A 19,509-nucleotide genomic window follows, 5' to 3' on the forward strand; every position below is an offset into this window, starting at 1 on the left:
TTGGGTTGATTTGATCCTGCGGTTGGGTTAAATATTTGCTTAATACAACCCAATCGCTGGGTTAAAACAACCCAACTGCTGGGTTAGTCCATATTTGACCCAACATTGGGTTGTTTTTTACTTACTTTAATTTTTTAGAGTGTAATAATAAGCATCATTAAACCGCATGATTTTCTAAAGTTATATTATTAGCATGAAGAAAACAACTAAAAGAAGACCCCAGGGAATGTTAATTGATTATATAATGAACTGATTATAAGATGTTAATGTAAATCTCTCAAGTTACACAAGGACACCTCTTTTTTTTTCTTTTTTTATGTAATTCATTCATTTTAACCGGACGTCATCATAATCTGCATTAAAAGGAATTGCTTATCCCATATCACAATATATTACTTAAAGAAGGGAAATTATTAATCAACAGGATGAAAATCACAATATTCAGAGAACAAGTTCCAAGACCACAATCAAGCTGTAACATTTGTCTTTAGTAGATGAAGTGAAATTCAGTTTGCAGATCATGTGAATCACACAGTAGAAATTATCCTACGAAAATACCCTCTCTGTTGGCTATTTGATTGGATTAGCTGTGCTGTTTGACCACAATGTTGGTGAATCCATGCACCTGAGTGAGCTGAGGACAGTCGAATGAGGCAAGAAGTTTATGTGGCCCGTGACACTTGGGAATACATTTCTCAGTCAGGCACACGGTGGCATGTCCTGCAATGTCACTGAGGAAGAAAACATATTATTTATTATTACTATAATTTATATATATTTTTTATCTTATTCTTACATTCAAGGAAATTAGAAATAAACGAAATAACGCAAAAATGGTTTATTATTTAACAGAGCAATTAATAATAAAAAATTTACCCATAGTTAACAACTCTGGCATGCTGCAGTCCAAGTCCCACAAAGCGGAATACCGAGTTCTTCAGGACACAAGGCAGTGGATTCTGGAATGTGATTTTGACTGGCACTTCTTGACCCACGACAGCATCACAAACAGGCTGAGAAGAACCACATACAAGACACAATTCAGCACTAAACTATTTAAACTGATCAACAGAATAAGTTAAATCATTTAACTCACAGCGATAACCAGATCTGGAGTCCGCAGTCTGAAGCTGTACTGGGTGGCCAGAATCTGCTTAGTCTGAGCGACTTGTCCAAAGAGATTGAGCATCAGGGTGGCGTGATCCACCAGGTGCTCCTTATACTCGTCATAACTCAGGGTCCATTCCATAGGTTTGCCTATAAATATTCATGCTTTCGTTACAAGTGCATATTTTAAATATCCAACAAATTAAATGAAACTTTATAATTTCTCACATTCAGAGGGCTTGAGCTCAATGCATGTCTGGTCTCTCTTCAGGAAGGTCTTCCTGACTCCAGTGTAGTACATGGCTGCTGCATGGCTGTGGAGGGTGACGCTACGAGGTGAGCTGCATTTGTTTTTTAGATTGATGCAAAGCACTGCATCTTTTCCCACACACGGCCCATCACCCTTCAGGCTGATTTCACAGACAACATCCTCAGCACAGGGCAGTGGGTATGTGCATCTCCTGGAGCCATGACGAAGGGCTGTTTCCAAAGCAGCACACTTCTCTTCCGAACCTGATTAATGAAAGCAGGAGGCAGAAGTACAATTAAAAAGACTGATCCACTTTTACTTGTTTCTTTTTTGGCCTTTCACCTCTTTATGAGAAATACATGGAAGGGAGTGTTATAGATTGAACCTTCATCTTCAACCTTCATCCTCATATTCACCAATAGCGTAATGTTTCTGGAGCATATGTTGCACCACATCATTTACTATTTCAAATGTAAGTATTTTGTGTTAATGTTTGAATTCTCACCTAGTGGGTGTTTGTAGAGGTTTGTGATATCTATTCGTTGATCTGAGCCGACGGCCTTTGTGCTGATGCAGTGACCTACTACATCCTTCTCAACATGAACAACACCAAATGTCCCATTACTTTTCCTCTGCCAGTAAACTTTATCGTTGTTCACCTGGAGACACAAGGAAACAAACAGATATCATAAGTCATAATGTTAATCTCTGTATGACAGAATGCCAAATTAAAGAAATTAACGCACTTCTGCGAAAAGGAAGGGCACATCATTCTTCAGGAAGGTCTGTCCACTGCGGATCGCAGCAACAGAGGTCGGGCCGCAGCGGAAGAAGCCCTGGCTGGTCAGCTGAGGAGTGGAATCAAGCACCTGCCAACCTCCGAAACCAGATGGCAGGTCTGAACGAGCCATCCAGGCCTCATTCCACACGTGGTAGTTCCTACACGAAGAGAAGAAAATAGTCACTCTATGCACATTCAGAGGAACTTTTGGGAACATGACAAATGTTCATGATACTTACCAGATTGAATCACAGTTCATGTGATCTATCAACTGAAATTTCTCATCCAAATAGATGTCAGTTGTCAAACAAACATCAGTGTCATGAGCAGAACAGAAGTTTGAGACTGGACGAGTGGGAATGCCCAAACACCTCAACACTACGAGAGAGAAAAAGAAAAAGAAGTGCATTAGTTCTACAGTCACTTTCTCAAACCTTTTTTCTCCTTGCCCATTCTGCCTGAACTCTTACGTGTGTTGGTGACTCCAGCAAAGGCCAAGCTCTGTCCATATTTGACAGGTATTCCTCCACATTTGTGGTATTGTTTCAGGATGGCACTGCTGCCGCACCAGGATGTAGGAGAAGTTCCATCTCCATAGCAGTTTGACCAGTTACCCACCAACACACCACGGTCTTTGTTGGCAATAACCTGTTAAGGAGAGATGATTGAAAATATGTTTTTATGTAGCAGCAAGTTTCATGCATAAGTATCATTTAATGCTCTCTAACATCAAATCAGACTGTTGATAGAAAGAAAATAAAGACTCACCATGTCAGACACCACTCTGGATATGTTAACGGGGCTTCCCCATCCTGAGCAAGGGGTGCAACTCTTCTCCAACACATACAAGCATGCAGCCAAGACTCCCTCCTCAAACTAAGAATCAGGCGGTAGAGGGACCAAATTAGAAATTGTGGAACATCTGTAATGCTAACTTTTGTTACGGTTGCTTTCTTTTTGTTTTCTTTTTGTAACACACAACCCCTTTTGACATCACTCGTTTTGCAGAGTCTCTCTGACATACTGTAAACTTGTGTGTAGGAACTTTTGGAATATTTGTATAAAAGTTTGGCTCTTACTTGACCAAAGTTCCATGTCCTGCAGCCAATCTGCTGTTTAGTTCCATAGTAGATTCTGCCCATGTCATTTAGCACATACTCGACTCTCTCTGCCTCCTCATGCAGGTACACACAGTCGTCTGAGAACACAGAAAATTGGATTTGAAGGTTCATAAAGCTTTCTTTCCACATTCAATTTAATCTTCATATTCTCATTTGGTTTTGTGTGTTATTTTAAAGTGTACTCAAACATGTACCTTTACACCAGGGGTTGAACAGCATGTAAATGTCATTTTCAGGAACACATGGTAAAGTGAATCTTCCTCCTGCACAGTGAGTCACGACACTCAGTTGGTATCGCCCAATGCAAGCAGTCGGAAGAGAGTGCACACACAGTTTGATACGGTTTTGGCCCTTTTCGACGATCTTTGCTCCCCAGCAGTCTTTCTTGAATTCTTCCACAATTGGAACGATCACATAAGTGCCATCCCGGATGGATGGAATATGACCTGTAAAGTACACAGAAGAACAAGAGATTCCAGTGAGGGTAGAAGTATAAGTTCCTCCTCTGTACTGTATCTGCATGTGTATTTGAGGCAACGTGGGGGAGAGGACGCTGGCGTTATCTGTTCGCCGCTTCTCCACCCACAACAAATCATGTTAATGTACTATTAGATTTACATTTTATTTTATTTCCTTATGTTTGTGACTAGTCTAACAGTCAGAGCTACAATTGGGACTGTTGCTGATTGCTGGCAGCCACTGGTCGTTGTTCGTCGTTTCGCCGTTTTCAACCGCTTCTCTAATGTTTACGTTTGAATTGCTGCGGTTGGTTTCTGGTTTGGAGGACATTTGATGTTTCTCGCCCGCGGGTGCTCACTGGTGGTCTCCCTTGGGCTTAAGCTGCATGGTGGCTGAAGTTTGCACCGGGCTAGCGTCATCCGGGCTTTCGTCGTCGGCGTCCGGCATGATGTTGGGATGTTCTGCTTCTCGGCTGCGCCGCTGTTCCGTCCTGCATTGCGACCGTGGAGCGACATCTGCGCCAGCCCCGGTGTGTCCACAGAAGTGCCCGGAGGAATGTTCTGCTCCTGCATGGTGCTGCAGCGATCCCCATCGTTTGAATCATCATGAAGAAGACCCATCATCTGGTCTTCAGCTGCCGTGCCTCGGCGATGTCATCGGGACACTGCCGCTGGGAGAAATCTGAAACATGGAGTGGACCACAGTGTGCTGCGGAGCTAACAGAGACTTCCACCATCAGCTGTTTTCTGTCCACCATCAGCTCTGTTTCTGTTCACCATCAGCTCTGTTTCTGTTCTGTTTTCTGTGTTGGTTGATTGTTTGTAGTATTCTATATTTTTACTTGTTATTCTTTTTTTTTTTCTTTTTTTTTTTGTTATCCCCCCCCCCCCCCCCTTGTTGCACTTTGAGATTCTTCGTAATGAAAAGTGCATTATAAATAAAATCTATTATTATTATAATTATTATTATGTCCTCTTGCATGTGCGGGCCATACAGTAACTAACCTAGTTTCAGCTCCAGGTGAAGTTTGTCGCAGCTGGGATTGAAAGGACGGCACAGATCAACCCACATATTGAAACACTGTCCTCTGCGGACGATGAGGTGATCATCAGGGAAACAGTGTGTGTGATGTTCCTGACGATTCTGTCCAGTCCTGCACTTGAGAAGATCGACTTTACTCACTCGGAGGACAGCTTCTGAGAAAACGAAAAAGCAGAAGGCAAGCCATTAAATATCAAACAGATCCTTCAGTAAGTTAATACAATAATACATTTCCCACCATGCATTCTAGGGCCGAAGCTCTACAAATCCTACTATCACTTCCACAGTCTCACTTGATTTTGAAATCATATACTTCTTTAGTCTCATAATCATGGCATGGAGTGACTTATTTGCAAGGATTAGTGGATAGAGTAGCACATGGGTTAACGCATGGGTTGACGCATGGCCTTACACAAGGATTTGCACATGGGTTCACATATGTATTTATGCATGGATTCACATGAACATTTGCACATGGATTTACACATAGATTTGCACATGGATTAACACCAGGGTTGGTATAAACTTGTGTGCAGCATGCACCTTTCCAGCTGTCGTCCACCTGCTGTATGATCATTGGGAAACGGCTGAAGGTGCAGAGGTTAGTGCATGGGTTGCTTTCAAAATGCATCCTGTCAGAAAAACGGGGAAAAAATAGTGTGTCTAATTTAAAATTAAAATTAATAGATAATTGTTTGGCAATGCCCAAGTTCAGGTTGATCATTATTTTTGATGAATTTCCTAAATATTAAATCAATAAGCATTCAAAATAAGTCATGTTTCTAGAACTCAAGCTGCATTTATTTGACAGCAAGGTAAATCATTTTAACCTTTTTCTTGTTTTTGGGTCCAGAAAAACAATACATTTGTGCAAAATAAAACCAGATAACAAATCTGAAGTGAAGTCAAAGTTGATTACTTACATGTTTTAGTCCTTGACCTTGTTAAAGAGAAACTGAACTGAGAACTTGATTTACTGAAGCAAGTGAACAGTGAGTCCTGCTTTAACCAGCTGTTCTTTCCACTGCAGCCCTGGCTATATATATACTTCATGTCCATCTCCACCCTGTCCACATCTCCTATGAGAAAGAAGAAAGGATTTTGGGTGAGTGACATATGTTAATTTGAATGTTTACTTTTAGGGATTTAAGTAAATTAATGTCTTAGTTAAATTGTTTTGGACTCACAGAGATTGCGAAATTTAAAAGTAAAGAATAAAAGCTAATTTATATTAATGCCACACTTGTCATAGCAATGTCACAGGTTCGATTCTATGATGATACAATAATTTAAAAAATGTAAAAAAAAAAAAATTTAAGTAGAGTTTTTATTTTTGTATATTTCTTTCTTAATTAACGTTCTTGCAGATCTATTTTGTGCAAATTAAAAGTTGTACTGTTTTACTTTTAACCAAAATCTTGTTGTTGTTTTAAAATTATATAAATAAAACAAAAACTCATAATACTCTCATAAAATAATCTCATAAACATTCTCTGATCAGATAGCTATCGGATCGTGAAAAGACCAGGTGTAAATGCCTTATGAAACGCTTTTAAGACAAATTTAAATCTGATTGCTCGCACCACTTAAGGCAAAACTGGGCAAGTGTAAATGCATCTGGTTGTTGAAACCACATATATTTTACTCCTCCCAAAAAAATTATTTGTAAGAGCATGTTATAGACTATATGACATGTAATTGCCAAAAGATCTAAAGACAGTGTATACTATTACGTAAAAGTGAATTTATTCAATTTCACACAAATTCAAAATGGACGACAACTCAAAATACGACAGAGTATACTATGACGTAAAAGTGAATTCATTCAATTATCAAACAAATTCAAAATGGACAAAAAAACTCAAAATACGACAGTGTATACTATTACGTAAAAGTGAATTTATTCAAAAATCAAAAAAATGCAAAATGGACAAAAACTCAAAATACAACAGTGTATAATATTACGTAAAAGTGCATTTATTGAATTATCACAAAAAGTAAAAATGGACAAAAAACTCAAAATACGACAGTGTATACTATTATGTAAAAGTGAATTCATTCAATTATCACACAAATTCAAAATGGACAAAAAAACTCAAAATACGACAGTGTATACAATTACGTAAAAGTGAATTTATTCAAAAATCAAAACAATTCAAAATGGACAAACTCAAAATACGACAGTGTATACTATTACGTAAAAGTGAATTTATTCAAAAATCAAAAAAATTCAAAATGGACAAAAAACTCAAAATACCACAGTGTATTTACATTTACATTTACATTTAATCATTTAGCAGACGCTTTTATCCAAAGCGACTTACAAAAAAGGGGAGAGTAATAGAAGCAACGGAACAGACAAGGCCAAAAACCTGTAAGAAATCACAATTAATTAGCACAATACACAACAATTTTTTTTTTTTTTTTTTTTTATAGACAGACATCTACAACAAAAACTCACGTACGCAAAGTGCCGAACACTGGATTTTGATAGCTATGATAACAACCCATTAGGACTAAGGCTGTTGCCCCAGCTGTTGTCGTTAATGCAGATTCAGTGGCCCAATGGGTTGGTTTTGTATTCTAGCTAAACGCGCAGCAATAGCCATCTACAACTAAAACTCACGTACGCAATATACAGAACACTGGATTCTGATAGTTATGATAACTATGTAACATACCCGCCTGAAGGCACAAATCCGGATGAGAGACGTAGATATGATCCAGGAGTGTGCGCTTTTGGTCGTTGCTTTGGTGATCAGTAAGTGCTATTCTGTATTGGTCAAGTGCAAATGGAAAAGATGTGTCTTAAGATGTTTTTTAAGAATGGCTACAGACTCGGCAGCACGAATTGAGATCGGCAGGTCATTCCACCAGGTGGGAACGGTCCAGGAAAATGTCCGTGAGAGCGATTTCATGCCTGTTTGGGATGGAACCACGAGGCGCCGCTCACTCGCAGAACGCAAGCTTCTGGAGGGTGTGTAAGTCTGAACAAGTGAATTTAGGTATATTGGTGCAGAGCCAGTGGTTGTTTTGTAGGCGATAACTAGTGCCTTGAATTTGATGCGAGCAGCCATTGGCAACCAGTGCAGTTTGATGAAGAGAGGCGTAACATGCGCTCTCTTCGGCTCATTAAAGACCACTCTCGCCGCTGCATTCTGGATCAGCTGCAAGGGTTTGATAGTGCATGCTGGAAGTCCAGCCAGAAGAGCATTACAATAATCCAGTCTGGAGAGAACAAGAGCTTGAACCAGGAGTTGTGCAGCCTGTTCTGATAGGAAGGGTCTAATCTTTCTAATGTTGTATAAAGCAAATCTGCAGGACCGGGCTGTTGCAGTAATGTGGTCAGTGAAGTTTAACTGGTCATCAATCACAACTCCAAGGTTTCTTGCTGTCCTTGATGGAGTTATGGTCGATGAACCAAGCTGAATGGAGAAATTTTGATGAAGTGCTGGGTTGGTTGAGAAAACAAGTAATTCTGTCTTTGCAAGATTGAGTTTAAGATGATGCTCTTTCATCCAGTCAGAAATGTCTGTCAGACAGGCAGCGATACGAACACTGACTGTAGGATCATCTGGTTGAAATGAGAAGTAGAGTTGAGTGTCATCAGCATAGCAGTGATAGGAGAAGCCGTGTTTCTGAATGACAGAACCTAATGATGACATGTAGATGGAGAAGAGAAGTGGTCCAAGGACTGAGCCCTTGTAGGACCTGTGGAACCCCAGTAGCTAGATGATGTGACTTAGACACTTCACCTCTCCATGACACCCTGTAGGACCTACCAGAGAGGTAAGACCTGAACCACTGGAGAGCAGATCCTGAGATCCCCGTCCTCTTAAGTGTTGACAGGAGGATCTGGTGGTTAACTGTGTCAAAAGCAGCAGACAGATCCAGCAGAATGAGCACTGAGGATTTGGAAGCTGCTTTTGCCAGTCTCAGTGCCTCAGTTACCGAGAGCAAGGCAGTCTCGGTCGAATGGCCGCTTTTGAAGCCGGATTGGTTGTTGTCTAGGAGGTTGTCCCGTTCAAGAAACATAGAGAGTTGATTGAACACAACTCGCTCAAGGGTCTTTGCGATGAAAGGCAGAAGGGATACCGGTCGGTAGTTTTCTAAAAGTGCTCGATTCAGAGAGGGTTTCTTAAGCAGTGGGGTTACCCGAGCCTGCTTAAATGCTGTGGGAAAGGTTCCCGTGTGAAGAGAAGTGTTGACAATGTGAGTGAGTGCAGGAGTGATTGAAGAAGAAATAGCCTGAAGGAGGTGAGTGGGAATAGGATCAAGTGGACAGGTAGTAGGGTGATTGGAAAGGATGAGTTTAGAAATATCTGCCTCGGAGACTGGAGAGAAAGATGGAAGCGTGTTCGTGTTAGTTGTTGAGATGTGCGTGTCAGTTTGTGATGAGGAGAACTGTTTGCTAATGAGAGCTGTTTTGTTGGTGAAAAATGATGCAAAGTCATCAACTGTAAGAGTTGATGAAGGAGGGGGAGGAGGTGGACAAAGGAGAGAGGAGAATGTTTTAAAGAGTTGGCGAGAGTCAGAGCAATTGTTGATTTTGTTGTGGTAGTATGTTGTTTTAGCAGTGGAGACATTTGTAGAGAAAGAAGAGAGAAGAGACTGATAAAAGGCAAGGTCAGTATAGTTTTTAGATTTCTGCCATTTCCTCTCTGCCGCCCTGAGTCCAGAGCGATGTTCACGGAGAACTTCAGACAGCCAGGGGGCAGATGGGGTGGGGCGGGCTGGTCTGGATGAAAGGGGGCAAAAACTGTCTAAGGAGGATGTTAGAGTGGAGCAAAGAGTGTCGGTAGCACTGTTAGTGTCCAGTGCTGAGAACTGAGCAGGTGGAGGGAGTGAAGATGAAACCATAGTGGATAGGCGAGAGGGAGAGAGTGAGCGTAGATTACGCTGAAAGGTAATCTGTGTAGGAGTACGTTTTGTATCAGGAGTCAGTATGAGGTTAAGAGTGATGAGAAAGTGGTCTGAGGTGTGTAATGGAGTAACTAAAGTGTTGTCCGTGGAGCAGTTGCGTGTGTAGACCAGGTCTAATTGGTTACCTGATCTGTGAGTAGCCGTAGTAGATACTAACTTAAGGTCAAATGAAGTCAGTAGAGTGCTGAAGTCTGCAGCTAGGTGTTTATCAAGATGGATGTTGAAGTCACCAAGCAGAATCAGTGGAGTGCCATCCTCAGGGAAGCTAGAAAGTAACACATCCAACTCCTCCACAAAGTTACCGAGGTGACCTGGAGGACGATAGACCACTACCACATGGATTTTAACAGGGTGAGTAATAGTGATTGAGTGTGATTCAAATGAATTGGCCGGTAGAGACGGTAATGGATCAAATTTCCAATCATTTGAGATAAGCAAACCAGTACCCCCACCCTTCCCAATAGGCCGACGAGTGTGTGAAAAAGTATAATTGCTTGAGAGGGCTGCAGGAGTGGCAGTGTCCTCTGGTTTGATCCAGGTGTCAGTTTGGGCCATGAGGCTAAGCTGAGAATGAGTCCCAATAGATGAAATAAAGTCTGCTTTGTTTACAGCCGACTGGCAATTCCAGAGACCAATTGGAATAAAGAATAAAGTAGCAGAGGATGTTAGGATATAGCGCAAATTATTAGGATTACGGCGTCTCGTGCGTACAGAGCGTGATTTACGAGTGCTAGTAGTTATAGTTGAGATTTGAAAGCACATGGTGAATACAGATCAGAGAAAAGGCCAGATAGAATTTAGAGCCGAACACAAATAATGAAAAGGAAGATGATACTCAAGTGCCTTGCCCGGGTCCTTGCTCGGGCGGAGTTGCACTGGGAAGAGTTGAAGTCTTTACACTCGTAGGTCTTCACACAAGGAGGGCTTCACACTGCCGCTTCCGCTGCCGCGGACTATCACGCTATTTATACTCACTTGAGTATCATTATTAAAAGCATCTGGGAACGCCCCCAACAAACTCACTCCCAACGTGGCAATGACCAAACAAATGCTAACTCAACAAAAGCTAACTCCCACACACACCGAGAGAATATACCAAAACTAATAATACACACCTCTGCACTACACAGACACACTAATCCAACAACAAATGAACAAACAATCAAATGAGAAAAGTTACAAACACTTACAGAGTAGTTGTCTATCAGTCAATTTAATTGCTCCTCTCTAGCCAAAATGCTTCAAACACACAAGGCTTTTAATACCTCGCTGGCCACGCCCCCAACAAACTCACTCCCAATGTGGCAATGACCAAACAAATGCTAACTCAACAAATGCTAACTCCCACACACACCGAGAGAATATACCAAAACTAATAATACACACCTCTGCACTACACAGACACACTTATCCAACAACAAATGAACAAACAATCAAATGAGAAAAGTTACAAACACTTACAGAGTAGTTGTCTATCAGTCAATTTAATTGCTCCTCTCTAGCCCAGTGTATATATTACGTAAAAGTGAATTCATTCAAAAATCAAAAAAATTCAAAATGGACAAAAACTCAAAATACGACAGTGTATATTATTACGTAAAAGTGAATTTATTCAAAAATCAAAAAAATTCAAAATGGACCAAAAACTCAAAATACGACAGTGTATACTATTACGTAAAAGTGAATTTATTCAAAAATCAAAAAAATTCAAAATGGACAAAAACTCAAAATACGACAGTGTATACTATTACGTAAAAGTGAATTTATTCAAAAATCAAAAAAAATTCAAAATGGACAAAAAACTCAAAATACGACAGTGTATACTATTACGTAAAAGTGAATTTATTCAAAAATCAAAAAAATTCAAAATGGACAAACTCAAAATACGACAGTGTATACTATGACGTAAAAGTGAATTTATTCAAAAATCAAAAAAAATTCAAAATGGACAAAAAACCTCAAAAAACGTCAGTGTGTACTATGATGTAAAAGTAAATTTATTCAATTATCACCAAAAGTAAAAATGGACAAAAACCTCAAAAAACGACAGTGTATACTATGACGTAAAAGTGAATTTATTCAATTATCACAAAAAGTAAAAATGGACAAAAACCTCAAAAAACGACAGTGTATACTATGACGTAAAAGTGAATTTATTCAATTATCACAAAAAGTAAAAATGGACAAAAACCTCAAAAAACGACAGTGTATACTATGACGTAAAAGTGAATTTATTCAATTATCACAAAAAGTAAAAATGGACAAAAACCTCAAAAAACGACAGTGTATACTATGACGTAAAAGTGAATTTATTCAATTATCACAAAAAGTAAAAATGGACAAAAACCTCAAAAAACGACAGTGTATACTATGACGTAAAAGTGAATTTATTCAAAAATAAAAAAAAATCAAAATGGACAAAAACCTCAAAAAACGACAGTGTATACTATGACGTAAAAGTGAATTTATTCAATTATCACAAAAAGTAAAAATAGACAAAAACTTCAAAAAACGACAGTGTATACTATGACGTAAAAGTGAATTTATTCAAAAATCAAAAAAATCAAAATGGACAAAAACCTCAAAAAACGACAGTGTATACTATGATGTAAAAGTGAATTTATTCAATTATCACAAAAAGTAAAAATGGACAAAAAACTCAAAAAACGACAGTGTATACTATGACGTAAAAGTGAATTTATTCAATTATCACAAAAGTAAAAATAGACAAAAACCTCAAAAAACGACAGTGTATACTATGACGTAAAAGTGAATTTATTCAAAAATCAAAAAAAATCAAAATGGACAAAAACCTCAAAAAACGACAGTGTATACTATGATGTAAAAGTGAATTTATTCAATTATCACAAAAAGTAAAAATGGACAAAAACCTCAAAAAACGACAGTGTATACTATGACGTAAAAGTGAATTTATTCAAAAATCAAAAAAATTCAAAATGGACAAAAACCTCAAAAAACGACAGTGTATACTATGCCGTAAAAGTGAATTTATTCAATTATCACAAAAAGTAAAAATAGACAAAAACCTCAAAAAACGACAGTGTATACTATGACGTAAAAGTGAATTTATTCAATTATCACAAAAAGTAAAAATGGACAAAAACCTCAAAAAACGACAGTGTATACTATGATGTAAAAGTGAATTTATTCAATTATCACAAAAAGTAAAAATGGACAAAAACCTCAAAAAACGACAGTGTATACTATGACGTAAAAGTGAATTTATTCAAAAATCAAAAAAAATCAAAATGGACAAAAACCTCAAAAAACGACAGTGTATACTATGACGTAAAAGTGAATTTATTCAAAAATCAAAAAAAATCAAAATGGACAAAAACCTCAAAAAACGACAGTGTATACTATGACGTAAAAGTGAATTTATTCAAAAATCAAAAAAAATCAAAATGGACAAAAACCTCAAAAAACGACAGTGTATACTATGACGTAAAAGTGAATTTATTCAATTATCACAAAAAGTAAAAATAGACAAAAACCTCAAAAAACGACAGTGTATACTATGACGTAAAAGTGAATTTATTCAAAAATAAAAAAAAATAAAAATGGACAAAAACCTCAAAAAACGACAGTGTATACTATGATGTAAAAGTGAATTTATTCAATTATCACAAAAAGTAAAAATGGACAAAAACCTCAAAAAACGACAGTGTATACTATGACGTAAAAGTGAATTTATTCAAAAATCAAAAAAAATCAAAATGGACAAAAACCTCAAAAAACGACAGTGTATACTATGACGTAAAAGTGAATTTATTCAAAAATCAAAAAAATTCAAAATGGACAAAAACCTCAAAAAACGACAGTGTATACTATGATGTAAAAGTGAATTTATTCAATTATCACAAAAAGTAAAAATGGACAAAAACCTCAAAAAACGACAGTGTATACTATGACGTAAAAGTGAATTTATTCAAAAATCAAAAAAATTCAAAATGGACAAAAACCTCAAAAAACGACAGTGTATACTATGCCGTAAAAGTGAATTTATTCAATTATCACAAAAAGTAAAAATAGACAAAAACCTCAAAAAACGACAGTGTATACTATGACGTAAAAGTGAATTTATTCAATTATCACAAAAAGTAAAAATGGACAAAAACCTCAAAAAACGACAGTGTATACTATGACGTAAAAGTGAATTTATTCAAAAATCAAAAAAAGTAAAAAGACGACAACCTCAAAAAACGACAGTGTATACTATGACGTAAAAGTGAATTTATTCAAAAATCAAAAAAATTCAAAATGGACAAAAACCTTAAAAAACGACAGTGTATACTATGACGTAAAAGTGAATTTATTCAATTATCACAAAAAGTAAAAATGGACAAAAACCTCAAAAAACGACAGTGTATACTATGATGTAAAAGTGAATTTATTCAAAAATCAAAAAAATTCAAAATGGACAAAAACCTCAAAAAAACGACAGTGTATACTATTACGTAAAAGTGAATTTATTCAAAAATCAAAAAAATTCAAAATGGACAAACTCAAAATACAACAGTGTATACTATGACGTAAAAGTGAATTTATTCAAAAATCAAAAAAAATTCAAAATGGACAAAAAACCTCAAAAAACGTCAGTGTGTACTATGATGTAAAAGTAAATTTATTCAATTATCACAAAAAGTAAAAATGGACAAAAACCTCAAAAAACGACAGTGTATACTATGACGTAAAAGTGAATTTATTCAATTATCACAAAAAGTACAAATGGACAAAAACCTCAAAAAACAACAGTGTATACTATGACGTAAAAGTGAATTTATTCAATTATCACAAAAAGTAAAAATGGACAAAAACCTCAAAAAACGACAGTGTATACTATGACGTAAAAGTGAATTTATTCAATTATCACAAAAGTAAAAATGGACAAAAACCTCAAAAAACGACAGTGTATACTATGACGTAAAAGTGAATTTATTCAAAAATCCAAAAAAACTAAAATGGACAAAAAACCTCAAAAAACGACAGTGTATACTATGACGTAAAAGTGAATTCATTCAATTATCACAAAAAGTAAAAATGGACAAAAACCTCAAAAAACGACTGTGTATACTATAACGTAAAAGTGAATTTATTCAATTATCACAAAAAGTAAAAATCGACAAAAACCTCAAAAAACGACAGTGTATACTATGACGTAAAAGTAAATTTATTCAAAAATCAAAAAAATTCAAAATGGACAAAAACCTCAAAAACGACAGTGTATACTATGACGTAAAAGTGAATTTATTCAATTATCACAAAAGTAAAAATGGACAAAAACCTCAAAAAACAACAGTGTATACTATGACGTAAAAGTGAATTTATTCAAAAATCAACAAAATTCAAAATGGACAAAAACCTCAAAAAACAACAGTGTATACTATGACGTAAAAGTGAATTTATTCAATTATCACAAAAAGTAAAAATGGACAAAAACCTCAAAAAACGACAGTGTGTATTATGACGTAAAAGTGAATTTATTCAATTATCACAAAAAGTAAAAATGGACAAAAACCTCAAAAAACGACAGTGTATACTATGACATAAAAGTGAATTTATTCAATTATCAAAAAAATTCAAAATGGACAAAAACTTTAAAAAACGACAGTGTATACTATGACGTAAAAGTGAATTTATTCAATAATCACAAAAAGTAAAAATGGACAAAAACCTCAAAAAACGACAGTGTATACTATGACGTAAAAGTGAATTTATTTATTTAAAAATCAAAAAAATTCAAAATGGACAAAAACCTCAAAAAACGACAGTGTATACTATCGTAAAAGTGAATTTATTCAATTATCACAAAAAGTAAAAATGGACAAAAACCTCAAAAAACGACAGTGTATACTATGACGTAAAAGTGAATTTATTCAAAAATCAAAAAAATTCAAAATGGACAAAAACCTCAAAAAACGACAGTGTATACTATGCCGTAAAAGTGAATTTATTCAATTATCACAAAAAGTAAAAATAGACAAAAACCTCAAAAAACGACAGTGTATGCTATGACGTAAAAGTGAATTTATTCAATTATCACAAAAAGTAAAAATGGACAAAAACCTCAAAAAACGACAGTGTATACTATGACGTAAAAGTGAATTTATTCAAAATTCAAAAAAATTCAAAATGGACAAAAACCTCAAAAAACGACAGTGTATACTATGACGTAAAAGTGAATTTATTCAATTATCACAAAAATTCAAAATGGACAAAAACCTCAAAAAACGACTGTGTATACTATGACGTAAAAGTGAATTTATTCAATTATCACAAAAAGTAAAAATGGACAAAAACCTCAAAAAACGACAGTGTATACTATGACGTAAAAGTGAATTTATTCAAAAATTAAAAAAATTCAAAATGGACAAAAACCTCAAAAAATGACAGTGTATACTATGCCGTAAAAGTGAATTTATTCAATTATCACAAAAAGTAAAAATGGACAAAAACCTCAAAAAACGACAGTGTATACTATGCCGTAAAAGTGAATTTATTCAATTATCACAAAAAGTATAAATGGACAAAAACCTCAAAAAACGACATTGTATACTATGACATAAAAGTGAATTTATTCAAAAATCAAAAAAATTCAAAATGGACAAAAACCTCAAAAAACGACAGTGTATACTATGCCGTAAAAGTGAATTTATTCAATTATCACAAAAAGTAAAAATAGACAAAAACCTCAAAAAACGACAGTGTATACTATGACGTAAAAGTGAATTTATTCAAAAATAAAAAAAATTCAAAATGGACAAAAACCTCAAAAAACGACAGTGTATACTATGACGTAAAAGTGAATTTATTCAATTATCACAAAAAGTAAAAATGGACAAAAACCTCAAAAAACGACAGTGTATACTATGACGTAAAAGTGAATTTATTCAAAAATCTAAAAAATTCAAAATGGACAAAAACCTCAAAAAACGACAGTGTATACTATGCCGTAAAAGTGAATTTATTCAATTATCACAAAAAGTAAAAATGGACAAAAACCTCAAAAAACGACAGTGTATACTATGACGTAAAAGTGAATTTATTCAAAAATAAAAAAAATTCAAAATGGACAAAAACCTCAAAAAACGACAGTGTATACTATGACGTAAAAGTGAATTTATTCAATTATCACAAAAAGTAAAAATGGACAAAAACCTCAAAAAACGACAGTGTATACTATGACGTAAAAGTGAATTTATTCAAAAATCTAAAAAATTCAAAATGGACAAAAACCTCAAAAAACGACAGTGTATACTATGCCGTAAAAGTGAATTTATTCAATTATCACAAAAAGTAAAAATGGACAAAAACCTCAAAAAACGACAGTGTATACTATGACGTAAAAGTGAATTTATTCAATTATCACAAAAATTAAAATTGAAAAAAACCTCAAAAAACGACAGTGTATACTATGACGTAAAAGTGAATTTATTCAAAAATCAAAAAAATTCAAAATGGACAAAAACCTCAAAAAACGACAGTGTATACTATGACGTAAAAGTGAATTTATTCAATTATCACAAAAAGTAAAAAAGGACAAAAACCTCAAAAAACGACAGTGTATACTATGACGTAAAAGTGAATTTATTCAAAAATCAAAAAAATTCAAAATGGACAAAAACCTCAAAAAACGACAGTGTATACTATGACGAAAAAGTGAATTTATTCAAAAATCAAAAAAATTCAAAATGGACAAAAACCTCAAAAAACGACAGTGTATACTATGCCGTAAAAGTGAAATTATTCAATTATCACAAAAAGTAAAAATGGACAAAAACCTCAAAAAACGACAGTGTATACTATGACGTAAAAGTGAATTTATTCAATTATCACAAAAAGTAAAAATAGACAAAAACCTCAAAAAACGACAGTGTATACTATGACGTAAAAGTGAATTTATTCAATTATCACAAAAAGTAAAAATGGACAAAAACCTCAAAAAACGACAGTGTATACTATGACGTAAAAGTGAATTTATTCAAAAATCAAAAAAATTCAAAATGGACAAAAACCTCAAAAAACGACAGTGTATACTATGACGTAAAAGTGAATTTTTTCAATTATCACAAAAAGTAAAAATGGACAAAAACCTCAAAAAACGACAGTGTATACTATGACGTAAAAGTGAATTTATTCAAAAATCAAAAAAATTCAAAATGGACAAAAACCTCAAAAAACGACAGTGTATACTATGCCGTAAAAGTGAATTTATTCAATTATCACAAAAAGTAAAAATGGACAAAAACCTCAAAAAACGACAGTGTATACTATGCCGTAAAAGTGAATTTATTCAATTATCACAAAAAGTATAAATGGACAAAAACCTCAAAAAACGACATTGTATACTATGACATAAAAGTGAATTTATTCAAAAATCAAAAAAATTCAAAATGGACAAAAACCTCAAAAAACGACAGTGTATACTATGCCGTAAAAGTGAATTTATTCAATTATCACAAAAAGTAAAAATAGACAAAAACCTCAAAAAACGACAGTGTATACTATGACGTAAAAGTGAATTTATTCAAAAATCAAAAAAATTCAAAATGGACAAAAACCTCAAAAAACGACAGTGTATACTATGACGTAAAAGTGAATTTATTCAATTATCACAAAAAGTAAAAATGGACAAAAACCTCAAAAAACGACAGTGTATACTATGACGTAAAAGTGAATTTATTCAAAAATCTAAAAAATTCAAAATGGACAAAAACCTCAAAAAACGACAGTGTATACTATGCCGTAAAAGTGAATTTATTCAATTATCACAAAAAGTAAAAATGGACAAAAACCTCAAAAAACGACAGTGTATACTATGACGTAAAAGTGAATTTATTCAATTATCACAAAAATTAAAATTGAAAAAAACCTCAAAAAACGACAGTGTATACTATGACGTAAAAGTGAATTTATTCAAAAATCAAAAAAATTCAAAATGGACAAAAACCTCAAAAAACGACAGTGTATACTATGACGTAAAAGTGAATTTATTCAATTATCACAAAAAGTAAAAATGGACAAAAACCTCAAAAAACGACAGTGTATACTATGACGTAAAAGTGAATTTATTCAAAAATCAAAAAAATTCAAAATGGACAAAAACCTCAAAAAACGACAGTGTATACTATGACGAAAAAGTGAATTTATTCAAAAATCAAAAAAATTCAAAATGGACAAAAACCTCAAAAAACGACAGTGTATACTATGCCGTAAAAGTGAAATTATTCAATTATCACAAAAAGTAAAAATGGACAAAAACCTCAAAAAACGACAGTGTATACTATGACGTAAAAGTGAATTTATTCAATTATCACAAAAAGTTAAAATAGACAAAAACCTCAAAAAACGACAGTGTATACTATGACGTAAAAGTGAATTTATTCAAAAATCAAAAAAATTCAAAATGGACAAAAACCTCAAAAAACGACAGTGTATACTATGCCGTAAAAGTGAATTTATTCAATTATCACAAAAAGTAAAAATGGACAAAAACCTCAAAAAACGACAGTGTATACTATGACGTAAAAGTGAATTTATTCAAAAATCAAAAAAATTCAAAATGGACAAAAACCTCAAAAAACGACAGTGTATACTATGACGTAAAAGTGAATTTATTCAATTATCACAAAAAGTAAAAATGGACAAAAACCTCAAAAAACGACAGTGTATACTATGACGTAAAAGTGAATTTATTCAAAAATCTAAAAAATTCAAAATGGACAAAAACCTCAAAAAACGACAGTGTATACTATGACGTAAAAGTGAATTTATTCAATTATCACAAAAAGTAAAAATGGACAAAA

The 19,509-nt window shown here is 34.6% G+C and overlaps 2 protein-coding genes across 2 annotated transcripts in view; one reads left to right on the forward strand and one right to left on the reverse strand.

Annotated features, from left to right (window-relative positions):
• Window positions 1-225: 225 nt before the first annotated feature.
• Window positions 226-5,755, reverse strand: tgm1l6 (transglutaminase 1-like 6). The gene is given in 14 exon segments (XM_067445588.1): window positions 226-731; window positions 877-1,013; window positions 1,097-1,257; window positions 1,336-1,620; window positions 1,863-2,016; window positions 2,104-2,296; window positions 2,378-2,516; window positions 2,609-2,786; window positions 2,907-3,014; window positions 3,218-3,336; window positions 3,454-3,705; window positions 4,723-4,914; window positions 5,033-5,391; window positions 5,683-5,755. Coding segments are annotated over 14 exon segments (2,427 nt in total). The 5' UTR covers window positions 5,685-5,755; the 3' UTR covers window positions 226-583.
• Window positions 5,756-5,845: 90 nt separating this feature from the next.
• The window catches only part of LOC137078368 (protein-glutamine gamma-glutamyltransferase K-like), a 119,101-nt gene continuing 105,437 nt past the window's right edge, over window positions 5,846-19,509 (forward strand). Inside the window, exon 1 of the mRNA XM_067445585.1 lies at window positions 5,846-5,864. The gene's annotated coding sequence lies outside the window, so the exon portion shown is untranslated. The remainder of the gene's footprint in view (window positions 5,865-19,509) is intronic.

The sequence above is a fragment of the Pseudorasbora parva genome, chromosome 6, assembly GCF_024679245.1.
Source record: "Pseudorasbora parva isolate DD20220531a chromosome 6, ASM2467924v1, whole genome shotgun sequence".
Classification (NCBI taxonomy): domain Eukaryota; kingdom Metazoa; phylum Chordata; class Actinopteri; order Cypriniformes; family Gobionidae; genus Pseudorasbora; species Pseudorasbora parva.